The 19,197-nt window shown below is 42.2% G+C and overlaps 1 protein-coding gene across 1 annotated transcript in view; it reads left to right on the top strand.

Annotated features, from left to right (window-relative positions):
- Positions 1-19,197, top strand: part of Zdhhc17 (zinc finger DHHC-type palmitoyltransferase 17) — a 64,221-nt gene that overhangs the window by 273 nt on the left and 44,751 nt on the right. The window contains 4 exon segments of the mRNA XM_052753316.1: positions 17,027-17,062; positions 17,064-17,131; positions 18,030-18,111; positions 18,113-18,153. Coding sequence (XP_052609276.1) covers positions 17,027-17,062; positions 17,064-17,131; positions 18,030-18,111; positions 18,113-18,153 — 227 coding nt within the window.

Here is a 19,197-nt window from a genome sequence, read left to right as displayed (position 1 = left end):
CCCGCTCCCTCCGGCCTCGCCCAGGGCGGCGGCGGCGGCGGCGGCCGCGCGGTGGGCCGTGGGATGGGGATGGTGGTGGTGGTGAGGGGGAGGCTGGAAGGAGCGAGTCCAGGCCCGAGCGGCCGCGGCGGCGGCGGCGGCGAGCGGATAACGGGGGAGGAGATAGCGGGGCGGGCCCGGGCCGGGGCGGGCTCACTCATGCTGGGACGCCGTCCCTGGCGGTGCCTGGATGGAGGAGGAGGAGGAGGAGGAGGAGGAGGAGGAGGGCAGAGGTGGGGATGTGGACGGGTCCGCTTTGTCGCCGGGCTGCTTGCTGCTGCTGGTGGGTGCAGGGGCGACGCGGACGGACCGGGGGAGGGAGGGAGGGAGGGAGGCGGGTGCTGACCCTTTGCAACCTCAGCCGGAGCCCCCTGGGCGCCTCGCTCCAAGCCTCGCCAGGGCGAGGAGGGAGCGCTGGCCTGCTTTTGATTTTTTTTTTCTTCTTCTTTCCCTTTCTCCATCCCTTCCTTCGTCGTGGGGAATGACACTACTCTCTCTCTCCGTTAGTTAGTTCACCCGTGGTGGCAGGGGGCGGAGGGGTGGGGGGAGAGTAGTTGGGCAAAGTGATGTCCTTCCAGGATATGTCATAGCCACCACCTCGCCGCTCAGGATGTCGAATTTCGGTGTTTTAAGTATTTGCCCTTAAGCCATTAAAAAGAAAAAGAAAAAAGAAAGAGGGGTCAGAACTTTCGGGATACCCCCCCCCACCCCCGCGCACACGTTAGGTTGTCAAAGTACAGCTGTTTTAGGAAGCGGGTGTGTGTTGGGGAGGTTAGAGCAACACGTTTCCCATCGTTTCTTTTGTATCTTCTCATGCAAGTGAACGTTTCTGTCCCAGATCGCTCACGTCCCGTAGTTGTTTACCTCCCGGTGTGTGGCCGAGTTGGTGTTGAGTGAAGACCTGGAAGCAATGCTTCATGCATTCGGGGGGGGGGGGGTTTAACGGTGCCCGGTGAGGTGCGGGGAAGGGAACAGGGGTAGCGCAGCTCCCTGCAGAACTCAGGTCGTGTCTTGAGGTTGGATATCGTGCCCAAATCTGTGGTGTTCACCGACAGGGTGAACAAAGGTGGTTACGTGGCGTGACATTGATTTTTTTTTTCTTTCTGGATTTTGTGTCTTGCGAAAATTGTGAATAACAAGGACCGCTTTCTCATCATATGTTCATTCTCCGTCATCATCTTCATTCATAACTTGATTATACACACACACACACACACACACACACAAAACTGGATAGTTTCTTAGAAATATATGCTTAGACAAGTCCCATTAGAAAAAGTGATTTTGGGCTTCTGACAGAACTATGCAGTAGAATAAACTTTGTAAAAAATTGGAGTGGTAGGGACTGGAAAAATGGCTCAGTGGTTGAGAGCACTGGCTGCTCTTCCAGAGGACCTGGGTTCAATTCCCAGCACCCACATGGCAGCTCCCACGTGTCTGTAACTCCAGTTCCAGGGGATCTGACACCCCTACACAAACATACCTGCTGGCAAAACACCAGTGCACATAAAATAAAAGTAAATCATTAAAAAAAAAACTGAAGTGGTAACAGTCTTAGGTTTGGCATTAGAGGTATTTCTTTTGATGTACACTTAAGCCCTAAAAACATGTCCAGAAAGTTTTCAGACATTGTGTTGTAACTGTGGTTAGGGAATATTTCTATTCATCTGTTCCTGTGGGTATATTTCAAGCACTTAAAGTATTTTATATATTTTAATGTTCTGTGACACTCAGCGGCTGTTTGGAGGTGGAAAGAGTGGGATTAGGCATTCAAGACTATCCTTAACAGTGTAATGAGTTGGAGGCCAGCTTGGCCAGCTTGGCCAGCTTGGGCTAAATGATACCCTATCTCAAAAAATCAGACCAAACTTAAAAAAAAAAACTTTCAGCTTTGTAAAAGTGTATGTTGTTTGTTAACCTAAACATAATTTTGCAAGGCGTGGTAGGGTCAGGAATGTCTCTGAGTTTGAAGTCAGACTGGTCTACATAGCAAGTTTCAGGCTATCCAGGGCTGCATGGTGAGACCATGTCTCAAAAACTTTTTTGGTTTTTTTTTAGCCTGCTAATAAGTCTAGAGATTGGTCGATATGATAGAAAGCTTGAAGTTTAGGTGTTATCAGTCTGTTATTTAATAGATGGTGTATTACTAGAAAGTCAACTTCCCTCCTGTTCAGTTGAAATTCCTTTTACCAGTACACACAAGGTCTAGTGGTTTCAGTTCTGGAACTCTGGGGGCGAACTGAAATGTCATTATTTTCTCTGGTTAGTTTCTTGCACCTGCTGTAGACCTGGCATTACTCCGCTCCTTACATATGTTAGGAGCAGAGCAGGGCATGCTAGTTCTCTTGAGTTTGTGAAATTGGGACGATGATGATGATGATGATGATATTTATGCACCTCACTAATGGTCCCTTAAGGAGGTTAAATGAGATAATGGAGAACACAGGCTTTGGGGCCAGAATGATTGGGATTACACTTCTGATGCTTCTGTTTTATCTCCTCCTCTTCCTCTTCCTCCTCTTCCTCCTCCAGGCAGGGTGTCTTTGTAGCCTAGCTTCCAACCCCCTGTGTAACAAAGGATGACCTTGAGTTCTAATCCTCATAACCTGGATCGTAGGTATGTGTAGGTATGTGCCTCAACACGGTACTGGGGGTTGAACCCAGTGCTTTGTGTACACTAGGCAACTGCTCTGCCAGTGGAGCCTGCTTCCCAGGCCTGGATTCCAGTTTGGAGTCCTCGGCAGTGAAATGATAGGAAGTCAAAACTTCTTGAAGCTTCCATTTGTTCATGAGAAACTGTTGATGTTGCCAGAATTTGTTGAGCTGTAAGAGAATATATGTCGGAATATGAGTGAACGCACTTTAGGCGCTCTGTTAAGGCTATCTTTTCACTCACTACCAGAAGAATTGTTACTTTCTGAGTAATTTAGAAATTCATGTGAGTTTTTATTTTATCGGCTTTGCATATTGTAGAAGCGTTTCATTTTACTTTTTTCTTTAGATTTAATGCTGTCACAAAAATAGTTTCTAAGTATTTGTTAAATAGATGAATTACTTGTAGGATAGAGGATTTAGCTGTTGCCAAACATGGTAGAACACATCTATAATACAAATACTTGAGGAGCTGAAACAACAAGATTGTGAGCTCCCCACTAGCCAGAGCTACAAGGCAAGACTGTCCTGTCTACTTTAGATAGAGAGACTCCAGATAGATAGAGTCAGCTATTGCTAAATCACCAATTGTGTGTAAACTACCCACTGTTGAAACCTGTTTCAGAGAAACATGGACAATGACATAGTTTTAGAGATATTTTTGGTAAGAAAACCTTACTTTTTAAATGAGATGCCATTTGTTTAGTGAGTCATGTAAATACTTGTTTATTAGATTTGGACCAGGTGTGTGTCCTGAACTCAGAATTGTGTGATTGTGCTGTGCGTGCGTATTCAAGAAGAGACACTAGAGGATACTGGTTAAAAGTGGGTTTTGCTGTTCACTGTCATCGTGGTCAAATTATATTTTCCTCATTTGTAAAGCTAGGTTGCTGTTACCTACCTTTTAGAGTCACTGTGAGCATTCATATTAGACAAGCTGTTTGAAAAGCAGCCCTATCACACATTCGGACAGATCACATAGTAAATACTGAAAGGAAAGCTGATATTACCATTGCTCTGTTGAAATAGGTGATAATTCATTTTGTCACAGAAGAATTAGAGGCTATTTGGAACTAGATAAACTGTCCATCCGTGGATTAGGGCTGGTCCTGGCTCTGTAACACTGAGTTAGCAGATGCTTAACTGCTCTGAGTTTCTTTGCTTTTCAGACAAAGAGACTAGACTAGATGATCCCCATGATCTCTTTGAACTCTGATCTGATTTAAGTTGTGATTGTTTTTTTTTTTTTTTCAGGGTAATCAACTCGAACATCTAACTGTTATAGCAGTTATAACAACACTATTTTAGATCATGTGAGTTAAAATAAAGTGAAATGGGTACTCTGTTTTCCAGAAAGTAATAATCTAGTTGAGAACATAAATGTCTGTCAGACCCTTGATGGAGTCCAAGTCAGTGCTGACTGGGGTAGTAGAGCTTGCTGTCAGTGTCAGGTTCCCGTCACTCAGAATAACCTGTCAGGAGGTGTAGAAGAGGGACAGACCATGTGCTGGTCTGCAGTCCGGCAGTCTCTTGTTTCATTGTAGCGGAGCTTCCGCAGATCAGATCAGTGTCGTAATAGATGATCACGACACCCCTCTGCCAGCGTATCCTGGAGCTCTGTGCTTCAGAAATCTGACAGCATTGGACTGGGCTGCCTAGATCATCTGGGCTTTCCGCTCACTGCTTTCTTCCTTCGTCCCTCGTTTTTAAAGTCTGATACTGCATCTCCCCCAACCCCCATAGCCTGTGTGTTTTAAATGGTGGCACTTTATTTTACATTTGTTTTTAATCCATTTTCTTTTCTCATGATTTGTCTTGGTTGAATAGTGAAGTAAAACATTACTGTACTTGCTGACTTCACAGGTTTTCTTCATAAAGTCTCCCTTTTCAGGCTTTAGTAGTGATGACTTTGCTTTTTTACATCTGTACGGTCCATTCTGTTATGTACTTGTTTTCTTATGTTAGGTCATTGGCAACTCTGTCATCAGATTCGTGTTTGTAGACGGTCGATAGGATCTCTTTTTTCTTGTTAGCATTTTTTTTTCCCCTTGAGACAGTGTAGTTTTGGTGCCTGTCCTGGATCTCGCTCTGTAGACCAGGCTGGCCTTGAACTCACAGAGATCCACCTGGCTCTGCCTCCTGAGTGCTGGGATCAAAGGCGTGAGCCACCACTGCCCAGTTTAGCATTGTTTTTTAACTGGGTGTGGTGGTGCACACCTTTAATCCCAGCACTTGGAGGCAGAGGCTGGTGGATCTCTTGAGTTTGAGGCCAGCCTGGTCTACAGAGTGAGTTCCCAGACAGCCAGAGTTAAGCAGAAAAGCCCTGTTTCGAAAAACAAAGGAACAAGATTTATTTTTATTTGTTTATGTGCATGTGTTTGTGTGAGTGTGTGTGCATGCTTATGGAGGCCAGATGGGGGCAGCAGAGCCCCCTTGAGCTGGGCAGTGTGAGTGAGCTCTGTCATGTGGGTGCTGGGAACCAAACATGGGTCCTCTTCAAGACCAGCAAGTGCTCTCCTTCTCTTTTTTAATTGAAGCAAAAATGCTCTAAATCATATCATTGTAATTTAGATTTTAAAGGCATAATAACTACTGAGTCTCTTATATAAATTGAAAACAAGGTTAACCATTGACCTATGGAGTATAATAAATTCAAAGTTGAAAAGTATTAGGACCAAAATTCTTACTTGGTTTGAGAAAAATAAAATGCCATTTTTCTGTTCTATATTTTTATTTATTATTATTATTATTATTATTATTATTATTATTATTATTATTATTATTACTATTATTTTAGGCAGAGCCTGATGTAGTTCAGGCTGGCCTGTAGTTGACGATGTAGTTTAGGTTGACCTGGAGCTCCAGATTCCTTTCTCTGCACCTCCTGAAGTACCTGGCTTACTGGTGTGGCCCAGGTGATGGTTTATTTTAATTGTCAACTTGACACAATATAGAATCACCTGAAAAGAGTCTCATTGAGGAGCTGTCTAGATTAGGTTGGCTTTGGAGGATTGTCTTGACTGCATTAATTGATGTAGGAAGACCCAGCCTTGAGAGTGAGTGACACCATTTCTGCTGCAAGCCGCAGGAAAATGTAATGGAATTCAGCTACTATCACAAAAGCTACTACTTGGAAAAGTCAAGAACTTCTCCAAAGGTCAAGCCATGGCCTAAGAAGTCTTGGTGATATTTTAGCTTGTACTCGCACGCGTGAGTGCGTGCGTGCGTGTATTAGCTGGTTCCTAAAATGATTTTCTTGTGTGCTTCCAAGAACTCCTAACGGTGTATTTATCTAAAATGCCTATCAAGCACCTGCCTCCTAGGTCAGGTGGATAGCTTTATTTCTTGTGCAATTAATTTATGGTGAGACCCTCTTTCCTTACAGCCTTACTAATAGACCCCTAACTTCTTGCCTAACCACTTCTAGGAATGTAGACTGAGCACATAGATCCCCTTTTTCTTTTCTTTTCTTTTTTTTTTTTTTTTTTTTTTTTGGTTTTTCGAGACAGGGTTTCTCTGTGTAGCTTTGCGCCTCTCCTGGAACTCACTTGGTAGCCCAGGCTGGCCTCGAACTCACAGAGATCCGCCTGGCTCTGCCTCCCGAGTGCTGGGATTAAAGGCGTGCGCCACCACCACCCGGCTTAGATCCCCTTTTTGATATACTAACCGCTCATTAGCACTCAGTTGACCTCCTCTGTTACCACTCCCATTTTGGGTGGTAAAAGAAAGGCTGATAGTCACTGCCTGAGGAAAATTTTTAGGTATCTTTATGACCCTGAGAATTCAAGCCTGGTGACCTTGCTCGGATTGCTTGGGTTTATAACTGGATTCCTGAGAGACTTGGGGAGAACTGAGAGAGTCAGAGAACTGAGAGGGAGAAGGAGGATTTTAACTAGAGAACTTGAAGACAAGAAGGAGAAAAGATAACAGGAGAACTAGATGGGGAAGAACTAGATTGAAGGGCTAGAAGAGAGTACTAGAGGAACGAGATGGAAGATGAGGAAGAGCCAGATGGGGAAGAACAAGATGAGGAAGAACAAGATAAGAGAGAGGGAGATGGGAGAGGAGCTAAGATGGGAAAGAACTAGATGGATGAGAACCTAGAAGGGGCAGAACTAAGATGAAGGAATTAAGATAGAACCTAGAGGAGAGAGCAGATAAATGTAGAGAGAAATCAGGCAAGAAAGGAGCTAGGTGTGAGAGCAGAATAGAAGCTTGTAGAGAGAACTGACACAGAATAATAAAGTGTATAGACTAAGGAGTTTTGTGTGCATAGATTTATTTCTTATCCTCAAAGATTCAATTATCAGCTGGTTGTAGATTCTTCCCAGACCCTGGGAGGACTATCGAGGGGCTGGACCCCCCTAGTCCCGTTACATTCCCCCAGGTTAGGGTCCTGGACAGTGGGCACTCATGTGTTCTCTCTCTGCTCTTGACTGGATGTGACTCGTTCCTGATTTCTTGACTTCCTATTATGACTGACTGTAGCCTGGAGTCATGAACTACAATAAACCCTTTCTCCCCTAGAGGTTTTTTTTTTGGAGGTGGGGTGGTGTCAGGGCATTTTATCATAGCAACAGAGATGAGAGTAGGATACCCAAGTTCTCAAATTATTTAAGATGATTTGTGAGAATTATCTTTAAAGTCTTGAGTGGACTATGGAGTGTGTAGATAGAAAAACATGAGTGTGAGCAATGAATGAAGTTAGGGTACTTGTATTCAAATCCCAGTTCTGTTACTTCCTAGATGTGTGACCTGGGCAAGTTTTGAACTCTTGTGTACCAGCTGTCTAAGCTAACAGCAAAATATAATAGTAGATTATTGTAATGACTAAATGAGCTGATTTATGCAGTTTTGTGTCTAGCCATTGATAGACACAGTAGATCTTAGCTATTAATGTAATCGTCTTAGTTACGGTTTTTATTGCTGTGAAGAGATACTGTGACCATGACAACTCCTATAAAGGCAAACATTTAATTGGGGTAGCTCAAGTACAGTTTGGAGGTTCAGTCCATTATCGTGGCGGGGAGCATGGTGGCATGCAAGCGGACATGGTGCTGGAGCTGAGAGTCCTACGTCTTGCAGGCAACAGGAAGTCAACTGAGACACTGGGTGGTATCCTGAGTATAGGAATCCTCAAAGCCTGTCCCCACAGTGACACACTTCCTCCAGCAAAGCCACTAACAGTGCTAATAGTGCCTTCTAATAGTGCCACTCCCTATATGAGGTTATGGGGGCCAATTCATTCAAACTACCGCAGTAATAATAGATAATACCCAGACTGACAAATTGAGCAGTAGTGGTACATCTCTACATATATGTGCACGCACACACATAAATGTTAGGTTAGAGACAAGAGAGACTGAACGACTGAAGTAAGTAATACTGGTTGTCTCAAGGAGAAGCAGAGGACTTTTTGATGAACACTTGCCTTACTTTATTGTCTTAACTTGTATGAGTGTTTGTAGAACATCTGAGTATGACTTTGACCCTTTGGTAAGTCACAGAGTAATGAAGTTTGTGAAGTAACACATCGTGAAACAAAAGATTGTAGGTTTTCAGATACTTCAGGATAGATGAAGAGGAGGGAGATTGAACGTTAAATTTAAAAAGTGGATTGTAGGCTTCTAGGGTTTGCTAAGGGTGCTGTGGTTGGACAGTTAAGGTGTCTTTAAAATGTAAGGTGGCCCAGCAGGTAAAGGCACTTACTCACAGCCTGACTCCCTGAGTGGTAGGACCCACATGGTAGAAGGAAAGCACTAACTCTAGAAATTGTCCCCCACGTGAAGGCCGTGGCACACCCCCCCACGTAAAATAATGAATAAATGTAAAAAGATGTAAAAATATATTAAATGTAACGTGCTTTAAGCAGAATGCCAAATGATCTCAATATCAGTCACAAAAATGTTTTGCTCTTAAGATGCATAAATTCTCTTTAAAAGCATCATGTCAAGATACATGATGTGAAAAACACATAGTATAAATAGAAAAGCATCACGTCATTGTATGACTATGAAATCAGTTGAAATAAAGTACGGTGAAACCTTAGGCTCTGTGAAAGGGCCTAACTGCAAAGAAGTCAGTCCCTGGGACTGCAAAGAGTTAAACAGTAGTTTCTATGCAGAAAGGAGTTTCTAGTTCCATCAAAAATAAAAATTCAGAAGAAAAGAAAAAGAAAACTTGCCACTCAGTCCGCTTTCTTTAGAGTTAATCCATGCCTACTGGAGTATTTCCCTGATACAGTGTGCTCCCCAATGGGTCTGAGTGTCACTGTCGATGTGGAGATGAGATGGCTGAGTGGAGCCAAAGCATTTAGGCATATCAGATGGCTTATGTTTTTAGTAGTTGCCATATTTGCCATATTCTAGGGCACTTGTAGGGCAAATGTATAATTTTCTGATTATGGCCACTTTCTAATTTACAAAGGATTTAATGAGAGATGAACAAAACTAATTTGATTATCCCTATTTTCATGGGGGCAAAACCCTGTTTTTATACTGATAATGAGTTATTCTTACTTTATTAGAAACTTCTAGTTGCAGATGTCAACAACTCAATTGAAAATTAGCTGGGTAAGAAGGCGGATTTAATATATTTTCTCAGATATCTTATAAGGCCACGTCAGGGTGCAGTTGCACTGAAGGACAGCCGCGCCGGGGCTCAGACTCGTTCTTTTCTCTCTGTCTTTCTTTCCTAATAGAGAGCAGCTCTCTATAGTCTCTGATGTAGACATGGACGCCAGGTTTATTTATTTATTTTTATTGTTTGGCCACACCTCTCAAACCGTCTCAGTAGAGAGGGACTATGTTGTCTCTCGTTCCACACTGGAGAGTAGCACAGGCTCAGGTTTAGTTTCAGAGTCTACTTAAGTCCACCAGTATAGCAGTTGTTGGTCAGGACACCATGGCTGGAGCTGGGGGAGGACTAGCTGGGCACAGCAGCCTAGCTGTCATCTGTGATTTCCAGCAGTCATGTGTCATTTCCATGCGTACTTGGAGATGTTATATTAAACTCAGTTGTGCTGCACAATACAACTTCTAATGAAGTACTGAGTGGTATTTGTTATGAATAACCTAGACCAGGAATTGATAAACCTTTTTGTGCAATGCCACATAGTTAACTTATACATTTTTTCAAAACTTCAGACTGTGTAGTTTCTGTAGCAATTGCTGGACTGTGCTGTTGTCTGAAAGCAGCTGTAAGCAATATGGAAATAAATATGCATGCTGTGTTCCTGTAACAGCTATTATAAACTCAGATGATGGGGCCATACCTCACCAACCTCTGATTTAGAAGAAGATAAGTAGAAACTCACAAGAAGTTTATGTTAAAGAACATTTCAGCATATTGGAAGCTCTTACTCTCCTATCTTAACTTTATCATAACTTCATCAGGAAGACTTGGGTTAGATGAAGAATATATGTGTATATTTAAATCTGAAGGAGAGCCTTGCCACATTAAACATGTTTCCATACAGAACTCTCTAATATATGGGTTTATGTTACTTTTTTAAAAATGATCCAAGGGGATTCTTATAAACACCCCTCCATTTTATCCTCTACTCTTCAATACCCATTTTGATATATGGGCAGAGTTGTATACAGGAAGAGGAAGAGTACTAATCTGACATTTAATGTATGAGACATTATGCCAAGTTCTTTTAATGTTATCGCCTCAGTGTCATACATAATAATAGCAATGCTAACACTGACATGAGCTAACATTATTGTAAACATTTTTACATATTGTTTATTTTCACTGCTTTTGTGTGCCTATTTTACAGATGAGATGATTGATGTATATGGAAGTCAGACTTGCTGGCAAATGGCAGAATTATATATAAATCCAGGTTACCCTTGTATTTATATCATATTTCAGTGTCATAGAAATGACAGTTACACAGTTTGGTTATGGTTTGGTAGGCACCAGCTAGCTGTTGTTGCAAATGTCTCATCTATGTTGCTTTTAGTCTTTTATTGAAGTTTTTTAAAGCTATTTGGTTTGGTTTAAGTTATAGTCTGTAACCTTGAGCGGAAGTACAGGGAATTCCCACATCCCTCTTGTCCCCGCTTCTTCCTAGTCTTCCCCATTGTCAGCACACAGCAACAGAGGTACATTTGACAATATTTCATTGTCACTCAGACTCCATACTTTTCACTCTTGGGGTTGTACAGCCTATGGCTTTAACAGATGTGTGTTTACTATTGTAGGAGACTCCCTAAAATTTATTTTTTACTTACTGTGGAGCAAAAGTCACCTACATTAAATAGAAACCATACTTGAGATTTTGTTCCTTGGACAACAGTATGCAGATAGTGTGTGTGATGATGTTTATAGCTCTAGCCTGGTCAATCAATACTCAAGCTGGGAATGGTAGCTCACATCTGCTGTAAGTCCGAAACTCTGGAGGATGTGGCAAATGGTTATTGGACGTTTGAGGCCAACCTGAGTCTTACTATGTAGCCCTGGCTGTCCTTGAACTCACTACGTAGAGCAGGATGGCCTCGAACTCACAGAGATCCACCTGCCTTTGCCTCTGCCTCTTGGAGTGCTGGGATTAATTAAAGGCGTGCACCACTATGCCCAGCTAGCTTGTGATGTTTTTTATTTGCAAGTTTTTTATAATAAAGGCAACCAATATTCTAGATTTGGTATATTGAGAGAGAGAGAGAGAGAGAGAGAGAGAGAGAGAGAGAGAGAGAGAGAGAATGAATGAATGTGTATACATAGATGTATATGTATACATGCACACTGTATGTGGAGGCCAGAGGACCCAAAGTGATATTTTTCAGGAACTGTCCACCTTGTCTTTTGAGAAAGGGTCTCATTGGCATGAAGCTCAGTGATTAGGCTAGGCTGCTTGGCCGAAGCGCTCCCGGAAATTCTGTCTGTGTCTCCCCAGTGCTGGGCTTACTAGTGCATACCTGCTACTTCACTTTTTTATGTGGGTCTGGAGATCTGAACTCGGGTCTTTATGATTGCATGGCAAGAATTTTATTGACTGAGCATTTCCAACCCTAACTGCATTTTTCAGCTTTGGATGTTGTTGAGTTTAAAAGAACATGGATGCTTATGATCCAAGTTCAGGTCCTCTTGCTTATGCAGCAAACACTTGACTAACTGAGCCATTGAGGTCATGAAATGATATGTTGTTCCAAACGTCACATCCATTGCTAGAAACTCTGTTCTTGGGCAAATTACTATTAGTTTAGGTGTCTTGGTTTTCTTTCCTGAAAAACAAGAATAATAGAAAACATATGTCTTAAGGGCTCTTTATAAAATGGAATGAGTTATATACTAAGTGCTGTGGGTTTATCATTTCCAAACTCTGAAATTGAGATTTGTGTTTGCAGTGAGTGGTGCCTCTTGCTTTGGCCGTGTAGTAGTAGATGGCTGGCTGTCACCCTGGTACATAGGCTGTCTTTGACTGTTCCTGACAGCACAATCGAGCACCTGCAGCCCTTCATTTCAGCCATCAGTCCAGCGGAAGAATATTTGAGAATGTGTGATTGTTGGCTCTGTCCAAACTAAGTTCTAGGAAGATGAAGAAAATCGCAGTTCTGGAACATGGGGGGTGTAGCTTGGAAGGAGAGTCCAGAGGTACCAGGTCTTAGGAAATGCTGTATTCTGTTGTTTTGGGTGGCTTCTACATGGTATTGACAATTGTAGGTTAAACAGTGATGGAGAGGAGACCCACTCTGACCTTGAAGATTTGGCAGTACAGCAACCAATTAAATCTGTCTCCAACCATAAAAGATCTTTTAATTACTATAAATAATCCTCCAATTCATATGCAACAATTCTAAGTGATAAAAGCGTCTTGTAAGTAGTTCCACTGGCAGTGGTTTCTCTTTGTGATACATCATAGTTAGTAATGGTGTGCCTTACAGTTGTAACCTCTCTAATTCTTCGAAACTGTCAGTATCTATTCCAAAGGAAACTCTGCTCCCCACATTCTGGTGGGGAGAAAAAGCCAGCGTTCCTCAGGAACTTGTGAAGCCGGTTCCCTTCCAACAAAGGAGTCAGTTCTTTTATCACCGGCAGAAGGTACCAATGGCTATTTGTAGTGCCTATCAGCATACCAAAGCACACGCTGGCCTCCAGGCTCCCTCTGTAGGTAGCTCTTCTACCCTCCTTCCTCAACGTATTTAACCTCTCCAACTCTGGAGCTCCACCTTCCCTCACCCCCAGGCTACTCATTTCTCCTTACAACCTGGCTCTTGGTCCCCTCTTTGTCCGTTGTGTCCCACCCCTCTCCCCTGGCCAAGTCCAGTCTGCTGGCCACATTCAGTGGACTACTTCCTCTCCCTGCTCTGGACTCTTCCAGATGCCCCTGGCTGCTCTCTCCCTCATGTCTACAGTAAAATCCTTCCTTTCCCTGGCCCTGCATCATGTCCTAAGTTTATAGTGTGCAGATAAAGTTAGAATAGTACCCAGGAAGTAAACTTGGATGTATATCCTTTAAATGTTAGGGTTTTAAAGATGTAGTTAGGTTTTAGAATTAGGTGTATGTGCTGCAATGGGGGTTGTGCATGAATGCAGATGTGTCAGAACCCTGGAGCAGGAGCTCCTGGACTGGTCCTTGAGGAAACACTGGGAGCAGCGGTTCTCTGTCAGAACTGTGCTCCTCTCAGCTGCTGAGCCACCTCTCACTCCAGCCTGTGAAATTAGTTTTCCTGTGCATTTCAAAAGGAGTGCACAGGGATGAGAATCTTGCTTTTGTTTTTGTTTTCGTTTTTTTTTTTTTACTCTGAGATTTTGTTTGTCCATGTACCTTCCCTGAAATTGTAAACACTCACCACTCTTGAGTGTTTTGTAGATCTAATTATGACTAAATTGTAAACACTGAATTACAAATTTGGAACATTTGGATATGTTGGTATAGAGATGCAGGATCTTGTTTACTTAGAGAGTTAACTAACTTGATTTCAAAATTTTCCGTTGTTTAACTTTTTTGTGTGGATGTGAGACAAAGTCTTATTTAGTTCAGGCTGGCCTTGAATTTGTGATGTAATCCAGGATGACTTTGAACTTTTGATTCTATTGCTTTAAAAAGTGCTGAGATTGCAGGTGCTCCACTACCTGGGGTTTAAACTAGGCTTCCTGCATGTCAGGGGAGAACTCTACCAACTGAGCTCCATCTCCAGCTCCTCTTTTGGTGTGTGTGTGTGTGTGTGTGTGTGTGTGTGTGTGTGTGTGTGTGTGTGTGTTACTGAATGTAGTCTAGTCCAAGAAAAGGAGCATAATTGTGGGGAAAATGGAGCAGCCTAGAGCCTAGCATTCTAGCACAGCTGACTGAATATAAACGTAAGCTTTCTGAATGATCTATCACCCTAACATGATTTGTTCTGTTTTATTGGATGGCATATGGATTTTTTTGTTTGTTTGTTTGTTTTTTTCCGAGACAGGGTTTCTCTGTGTAGCTTTGTGCCTTTCCTGGAACTCACTTGGTAGCCCAGGCTGGCCTCGAACTCACAGAGATCCGCCTGGCTCTGCCTCCCGAGTGCTGGGATTAAAGGCGTGTGCCACCACCGTCTGGCGGTGTATGGATTTTTAAGATATGAAAAATTGAAGCCACAACATTTTCTAATCATAATGCCATCACTACTGTGGAGTATGCTGAGAAGTTTTTTGGGCAGATATAAATATTTCAGGCACACACTTACATAATTTTCTTGTTAACATGTAAGTAGTATATGTTTTAAAATTTGTAGTGTTTTTATGAACGCTTTTGGGGCATAGTTCTATTTCAGAGCAAAATAATCTCACTTTTGTGGTGTTTAGACCTGTATTTTTCTGTGCAGTAGCCACCAGGTATGAGGCTTTTTGAAATAAGTAAAGTAAGTTAATAAAATAAAAATTCAAATTTCACCCATAAAACTGAAATCCTAAGTGTATAATAGTTCTATGTGGCTAGCAACTGTTGCTTGATGGTACAGAATGAAGGACTGTGTCTTCATAATGCACAGATTCTGTTGGACAGCATCCACCTTTATAGGTTTTCTGCATTTTCTACATCTTTCAGAAACATCGTTTTGGGGGCTGGAGATGCTTAGTTGGTAAGTTTGCTGTGTGTGTGAGGATGAAAACCTGAGTTTAATCCTGAGCGCTCAGGTTGAAGTTGGGCTCAGCGGTGATGTGCAAGTGTAACCTTGGAGCATGGGAAGCAGAAACAAGATTCCCAGAGCTTGCTGGCTGGCCAGTCTAGCCAGATGGTGAGCTCCAGGTTCAGAGAGAGACTCTTTCAGAAAGGAATGTGGAGGGACTGGAGTGTGCGCCGCGGTTAAGAGCATTTACTGCTCTTCCAGAAGACCAGAGTTCAGTCCCCAGCACCTACATTGGGTGAGTCACAACTACATATAACTCCAGTTCCAGGGAGTTTGGCGCCCTCTTTTGGCCTCTTAGGATACCATACATAAAAAATCAAAAAGATGGAGAGCAGTTGCGACAGACACTGCATGTTGTTAGCCTTTAGTCTCCAAAGTCATGTACACAAGTGTATTACATGATTGGAATCACTTAGTATGTAGCCGTAGAGGATTGATTGCATTTTTTTAAAACTCACCGTAATTCTTGGAGATTTTTCAGGGGTCTGTGGTTCCTTCCCTTTTGTTACTGATTGTTATTCCGTAGTATGAATATACATACCATTTTATACACGCATTGTAAATTACCTGGGTTGTTTTTAGTTTTTAGTGACTATAAAGAAGGCGGCTTTAAATAGTTGTGTACAGATACTTGCGTAAACACAAAGTTTTGATTATCTGGGGAAATGCCCATGAATGCAGTTACTGGATCACATGGTAGTTGTACATTAACTTTTTAGGAAATCAAGCTGTTTCCATAGTGACTGTGCACTTTCCATCCCATCAGCAGTGTCTGAGTGACAGGATCTCTGCATCCTCACTGTAGTTGATGGTGAAGTTTTACTATTTCATTGTTGTGGCTTCTTTCCAATCTGATTTTAAGATTATTTTTGTGATAAAGTTCCCTCTCTGTAGGAGAGCCCTGACAGGGATACAGGGGTATGGAATTAGGATCAAGTATATGCTAGCCGAGATATGAGTGCATGAAACAGAAAAAATTTGAAATAATATGAGGGGCTAAAGGGGTGAGTTGGAAGTAGGGAAAGAGAGGAGGCACTTTGGATGTCTTTATTCAGGATCATGAATATGACAGTGTTCACCTCATTCTGGGGAAGGGCAAAGGGATTGAATTCCAGTTCCCAGGATTAGCCAGCAAGCACCTGTATCCGCCAGGCCATCTACTGGCCCCATTCAGGAGTATTCTAATGCAAACACACATGGATGAGCTTACTTACACGGGTGCTGAGAACTGACTGTTAGGTCTGTCATAGGTGAGAGCTGTGGGTGTGTCACTCAAGTGGGGAAAGTCTTAACTAGGCCAAGATGACAAGGCAAGACTTGGTTTCAGATATTTTATGTCGAGCCTAAAAATAGATGATGTTCAGGCAGCAAGTCTATTAAATTATGACTTTCTTTTCTCCTTCTCTTTTTTTTCCCCATGTATGTGGTTTTTGTATAGGTGTGCATGCCCTTGCCTCCGTGTGTGTGTGTGTGTGTGTGTGTGTGTGTGTGTGTGTGTGTGTGTGTGACTGGTTGTCTGTCTTGATTGTTCTCCACCTTGTACATTGAGCTAGTCTCTTGCTGAGCCTGGAGCTCACCGTTCAGCTAGCTGAGCTAGTTAGCTTGCTGGAGAATGTGCCCCTGCTTCCCCAGGGCTGGGGATTAAAGGCAGGTCACCATACACATGTGGCTTTACGGAAGCAGTCACTTCATCCGCTGAGCCAGTTCTCATCCGGATCCCCATCTTTCTTTTAGACAGTGTCTTCCCTAGGATTGCTACTGCCGTGAAGAGATACCATGACCACGACCACATTACTTCCAATCTGTCTGTACAGACCTTCAGACCTTCGTGGTTAGCTAGTGTTGGAATTTAAGGCATGTGCCGCCATGCCTGGCTCTGTTCCAGTGTGGCCTTGAACTCACAGAGATCCAGCTGGTTCTCTGCCTCCCGAGTGATAGGATTAAAGGCGTGTGCTACCATTGTCTGATCTCTATGTTTACTGTAGTGGCTGGCTTTTTCCTCTGATCCTCAGGTAAACTTTATTAGGGTGCACACTATTTGGGGAGAAACAATATATCACCACAGGGAAGACTTATTTGACCGTGCTTTTTCTTTAGACTATGGATGGTTGAGTAAGTTAAACACAATTATTTCAATAAGGAATATTTGTCAAATAACACAAATAAAAATATGAAAATATTTTCGGCAGTTTTTCATTTCTTGCTTATGTGCTTTTTGTCTTTGACAGGAAATCAAACCACAAAGCCATTATAACCATGGATACGGGTGAACCTCTTGGGCGAAAGACTCACGTTGATGACTATAGCACATGGGACATAGTCAAGGCTACACAGTAAGGGTTTGTTGTGGTGGTTTTCTTCCTTGACATTTGTTTGAAGTGAAGTATGATTATGAGATATGGTATTCTGTTGCCTTGGGGGAAAATGTCAGTATCTCAGGTAAATAATTGTAATTCCCATGAGCTGTTCACTTTTGCTGCTTGCAATTTTGTGGAAGTTTGTTATTTTACCTTAAGAATATTCGGTGTAAACTAGAAAACATTTCCAACTTTAAAAGTACCTTTCAGTTAAAAAAAATATGGGTCCATCTCATATTCCCTACCCACTCAGCCAGATATATAAATACAGTGTAGTCAATGTTATATATGCATATATATTTATTATACAAAGGGGGATATCACAAAAATGTTCAAAATCTGATCTTCCCAATGTCAGATTATATTGGTCTTTGAGACTGGACAAGAAAGTGATGAATCTAAAAATATTATAATTCAAATCACATGGAAGTTGAAATGCAACAGGTGTTTCTATCTGCAGACAGGGGAGAAACATGAGGTTATGATATAAAGAAATTAGCTGATTCGTGGGTTTTTTTTTCTCCTTTTTTTTTATCTTGAACCTCATGAAATGTTACATTGTTACAAATGAAGTATTTTCAAATTGTAAAAAAAAGGGTTAGTCAGAGAAAGATGTTGAAATACTAATAATTTCAAAGTAATGTTATATGTTGGAAAATAGTTTTAATTCTAAGTATGAAAATGAAGCACTAAGCCAACCAAGTGTGATGTCACCCACATGTAATTCCAGCAATGTGGGAGCTGAGTCAAGGGGTTGCTGTGTGTTGAAGGCCAACCTGGACTGTCCTGTCTCCAAAAATGCATTGCTTCTGAAAACACCGAGCTCAGCTCTCAGTGTTTAAGGAGTTGTAGCATTTCTTGTTCTCTTTTCTAGATACGGAATATACGAACGCTGCCGAGAACTGGTGGAAGCAGGCTACGATGTTCGGCAACCAGACAAAGAGAATGTCACGCTTTCAGCACTGGGCTGCCATCAATAACAGGATAGATTTAGTCAAGTATGTGCTTCCTGTGCTCGCTCATCCTTAATAAGCTTCTGGGTTAAGTAATCATCATAAGAACTAATGATTTCTAAAATCCGTAGCTTTCATGGTTTATATTCTGTATACCTTGAAAAAAAACCAACTTAGGTTTAACATACATTGAAAGCTTGTATGAGTCCAGTTAACAGAGTACTTCTCCACATGTATTTCCTTTTCACCATAATTGTTGAAATAACGCCATTTCTGATGTAACTAACAGTTTTTGTGTGTAAGGAAACTGAAGCAGAAAGCTTAACTATGCTCCCCAATATCACAGCTAATAAAGGTTCGACTCAGACATGAATTTGGGTAATTTCACTTGACTCCTACCTTCTGAGTATGGATTCTGGATGGTTCTGAAAAGCAGCAAAGGAGAGCTGTGTTCAAACAGTAACAGGTGACATTCTTTCCTGGCCCACACGGCTGTGGGCTAAGTACTTCACATCCGAAGGATAAAGTGGTTTCTGTGCTTTAGTGTAAATCTGCTTACCATTGATAAGAAAGAGATATGCAAGAGCCGAGTGATAGGAGTCTATGGTAATCTCTGGATAATTTTGATGTAGACTTTTTAGATGAGGAGGACATGAATTCTAAAAGAAACTGCTTGGAATGTACACGTGAATGCAGCCCAGAGAGTGAGGAGCAGACAGGTATTAAAGCCAGGGGAAGAACTGGCCACCCAAGTCCTAGCAGAGATGACAGTGACAGCCATGGGAGTACTGAAGTCCCCGAGGGGGCTTCCTGTGGAGCGCGCTCTTTTTGCTGCTCCTTCCCTCCTTCTGTTTCCTGACAGGCCTCACCCTCAGTGTGCGCTCTCGTATCTAATTCTGCTTTGTTAGGGAGGACTCTATTTCGTCTTTATGAAGGAAGCTGTCACAGGAAATAGAAAGCTAGGCTCATAGATCTGGTATGTCTTGTTTTCTTTGTTCTGTTTTCTGGCTGTTGTCACCATTGAGAAATCCATCTAAGCATTGTGCTTTTTCAGGTTTTGTTTCATTTGCTTCCTCTTAAGATTTTCTA

This window comes from Peromyscus californicus, unplaced genomic scaffold (genome assembly GCF_007827085.1).
Source record: "Peromyscus californicus insignis strain IS unplaced genomic scaffold, ASM782708v3 Scaffold_24__1_contigs__length_46423439, whole genome shotgun sequence".
In the NCBI taxonomy this organism is placed as follows: Eukaryota; Metazoa; Chordata; class Mammalia; order Rodentia; family Cricetidae; genus Peromyscus; species Peromyscus californicus.
This window is presented reverse-complemented; position numbering and strand designations above follow the sequence as displayed.